The sequence below is a fragment of the Mus pahari genome, chromosome 21, assembly GCF_900095145.1.
Source record: "Mus pahari chromosome 21, PAHARI_EIJ_v1.1, whole genome shotgun sequence".
NCBI classification, from domain to species: domain Eukaryota; kingdom Metazoa; phylum Chordata; class Mammalia; order Rodentia; family Muridae; genus Mus; species Mus pahari.
In genome coordinates, this window is record NC_034610.1 from 41,622,557 (window position 1) to 41,626,054 (window position 3,498).

General features: G+C 41.3%; 1 protein-coding gene across 1 annotated transcript in view; it reads right to left on the reverse strand.

The window, feature by feature from the left end:
- Positions 1–669: 669 nt before the first annotated feature.
- The window catches only part of Abracl (ABRA C-terminal like), an 11,818-nt gene continuing 8,989 nt past the window's right edge, over positions 670–3,498 (reverse strand). Inside the window, exon 3 of the mRNA XM_021221520.2 lies at positions 670–1,227. Coding sequence (XP_021077179.1) covers positions 1,043–1,227 — 185 coding nt within the window. The 3' untranslated portion in view covers positions 670–1,042. The remainder of the gene's footprint in view (positions 1,228–3,498) is intronic.

Sequence of the window (3,498 nt, forward strand, 5' to 3'; positions counted from 1 at the left end):
TTTTCCCTGTGGACCGCAGGCTGGCCCCAAATCCTCCTAACTCAATCCCAGTTCAGCTAGGTGTGGCCCACCATGCCTCGTTTCTGGCTCCAGTTTTGGTCGATTCCTCTCTTTCTGGTTTCTGAGTTTCTAATGAGATTATCTACTCTGAGTCACCTCTCCATAACACGCCCTTCCTGACCCAGCCTCATGGCTTCCCTTTAACAAGGCCCTGCGGGCTAATGCACACCCCTGCCTTTGCCATAGTCATCCCTCCTTTGCCCCACCTTTCTCCCTCTAATCAGGTCCCATCACTTCCCAATGCTCGCTCTGCTTCCTCTGTGATACACACTTTGGATGCTGTGGCCTTCACTGATTTTTATCCTGCTTGATATTCTCCATCATCTTCAGTTGTGTACTGTGGCTGCAATATGAAGTCGCACGTGGCCACATATTGTTTGACTCTAACTGAACGGTGAAGAGATTTACTTTCTGCCTTATCCCCTAACTCAGGGCTAAGTATGCAGCCATTACAATAATGCTAGCCACTCTTATTTGTTTAATTTTGTGGTGTTAAGACTTTTTTTCTAAATTAAGGTCACTACAGTGACCTAATTTTGAGACAAAAACTCATTTGTATCAAATGAGGCACATTCACACTTAAATGACAAAACACAGCCACCAGGAAACTTAAGGATAGTTACATTGTTTTTATTCCATAAACAACATTTTTCATGGCAGCTGGTCTTCAGTTAGCTTTTTGCTTTGACAGAATGTCAAGTGGCCTAGAAATTGTCTTAGGAATGGTTTAAGAGAACAAAAGCTTTTTCACACCTCCAAAAATGTTTCATTACCTACATTTCCCAATTACCTTCTTAAGAAAAATAATAGGTTTTGTTTATTTTACATTGTAATGTTTTGCTTCAAGGTATAAAAACAGGACTTCTCAACAAGCCCCCCCCCTTTGTTTACAAAGTTCTACAAAAATACATAAGGAAGCTCATGTTTGTTTTTTAACTTAATTATTCCAGTTTACCAGATACACCAAGCCATGCAAACCACATTAATCTTGCAGCAGTACAATGTCAACATCATCATGAACACCTTGCAAAAGTAGTTCTCCTGTGTATGTAACAATCTTCCTTCGTTTTGCAGCTTTCAGAGTTCCTACCAATGCTTCAAAGAGATTGGCACATCTGTCATCCTGGAAGAGGACCCCAAACTTCACACTTAATTTTCCATCAGCATCTAATTGAAGAAACATAACATTAGTAAAAGTCTTGCCTCCATGAATGGCAAACTTAGAACATCTTCTGGAGGCATCTAACCAGGGATAACTAAAATTAGAATTTAACACTGAACCTCTTCCAACCCTGAAGTAGCAGAATAAACACACTGTGTTTTCTAGGCAAAACCTCAAAGGACAGAAAGACACATTTATAAAATGTGAATGTGGTCACTCACGGTGACACGCACCTTTAATCCCAGCACTCAAGAGGCAGACAGATTTCTATGAGTTCAAAGCCAGGTTGGTCTACATAGACATTTTTAAGCCATCCAGGGCTACACTGTGAGACCTGGCCTCAAAGTTTAAAAATAAACAAAAACAAAAAAACAAAAAAAGTAAATACGCTGTACTACTAAGGTTGTAGATAAAGTTTTTCAATTTTGATTTTCAGAATTGTGAGTTGGGACTTGAGAGATGGCTCCGAAGTGAAAAACATTGGCTGTTTTTACAGAGGGCCTGGGTTCAATTCCTAGCACCTGTATGGTAACTTACAGCTCTTTGTCACTCTAGGTCTAGAGGATCTGATACCCTCTCCTGACTTCCATGGGCTCCGGGCATGCATGAGAAGCAGAGATGTACTTGCTGGCAAAACGCCCAGACAAATTTTATTTTAAAATAAAAATGTTAAAAACAACTCTTTTGAAAAATAAATAAAGGGGCTGGTGAGATAGCTCAGCGGTTAAGAGCACCGACTGCTCTTCTGAAGGTCCTGAGTTCAAATCCCAGCAACCACGTGGTGGCTCACAACCACCCGTAATGAGATCTGATGCCCTCTTCTGGTGCATCTGAAGTCAGTCACAGTGTACCTATGTATAATAATAAATAAATCTTTAAAAAAAAAAAAAAGAAAAGAAAAGAAAAAGAAAAAGAAATAAGACTGTTAGTTGTCAGGTTAATAAAGACAACAAATGGAACAGAAAGAAAATATTCTGAGCATACTCAAGAGTGTCCAAGATTGCTCTGAAGGTCTTAAAACAAGCCATATTCTTCTATTATGACTGAATCTTACTTAGTTCCTGGGGGGAGACCCAGAAATTATTTTTTACAAGATTATTTCATTTGGATGTCAGTTTATAAAATATGTGTTAAAAACTAAGGTATAGGAAAGAATATTTATCCAACTGCTGATGGGTGGATAAAGGTAAAGATGCTAAGTGGCCTTGGAAGGCCTTCAAGTGCTGACCTGTTATCTCATCCAGCAAATGAAGGTGCAAGTGAACTGGACAGGCTTGTTACCAGGATTCAGAAATATCAGTAAAGCTCTTTAAAAGTCCCCAGAATAGTAAACCCTAATTTATAATACTTCTTTTTTTTTCTTTAGAGGCACCAAAAGCAGAAATGAGGGTATAATCCTAGAGGTTTTCTTCCCTCTCATCCTTCAGTCTGACAAATGTCCAGGTCCCCACCCCTTCCTTGTATCTTTGTCATTGTTTCCACGTATTTCCAATGACCGTGCATTGCTGAGTTGAAGCTCTTAGTGTTTCTCACCCAGTAACTTCAAACTGTAGTGGGCTACTCCTTACCAACCTCCCTCTTCCTACGTTAACCCTCAATATACCATTCACATTAGTCAGAAATAGAACATATGGAAGACATTTTATGAGATGCTAATTTGATGGATACTATTCTATGTTGATCTTTCAATGGTCCCCAGTCACCTTCAAAATAAAGGGAAGAACATGGTCTCTCTTTGCCCCCCTGGGCTGAGCATTCAGTGGTTGCCTGGTCTTCTGTGACTTCATTCCACGTTTGGATCTAGTCATAATGAACAGTCTGCTCTTGCCCAAGGTGCCCAAGATTTGGCTTTTGTAACTGTACCCACGTTGAGAGATTTGGCCCAGCATCTTAGACCCTTGTAGTGGTTTCAATGGGTTTGGCCCCCATAGACTCAGGTGTTTGAATGCTCGGCCCACGGGAAGCAACAACATTATTAGGAGGTGTGCTCTTTGTGGAATTGGTGTGCCTTGTTAGAGGAAGTGTGTCACTGTGAGGGTGGGCTTTGAGGTCCTATGCTCCAACTCCGCCCGATGCTGAAGAGACCGACTGCTCCTTCTGGCTGCTGTCTACAGATGAGAGTGTCCTGTTGCTGCCTTTGGATCAAGATATACAACTCCCAGCTCTTCCAGCACCTTGTCTGCCTCTATGGTGCCATGCTTCCCACCATGATGATTGTGGGGAGCCGCCCTCACATTCGCCATTACAAGATAGCGCTGATGTCCTGCGCTCTAACA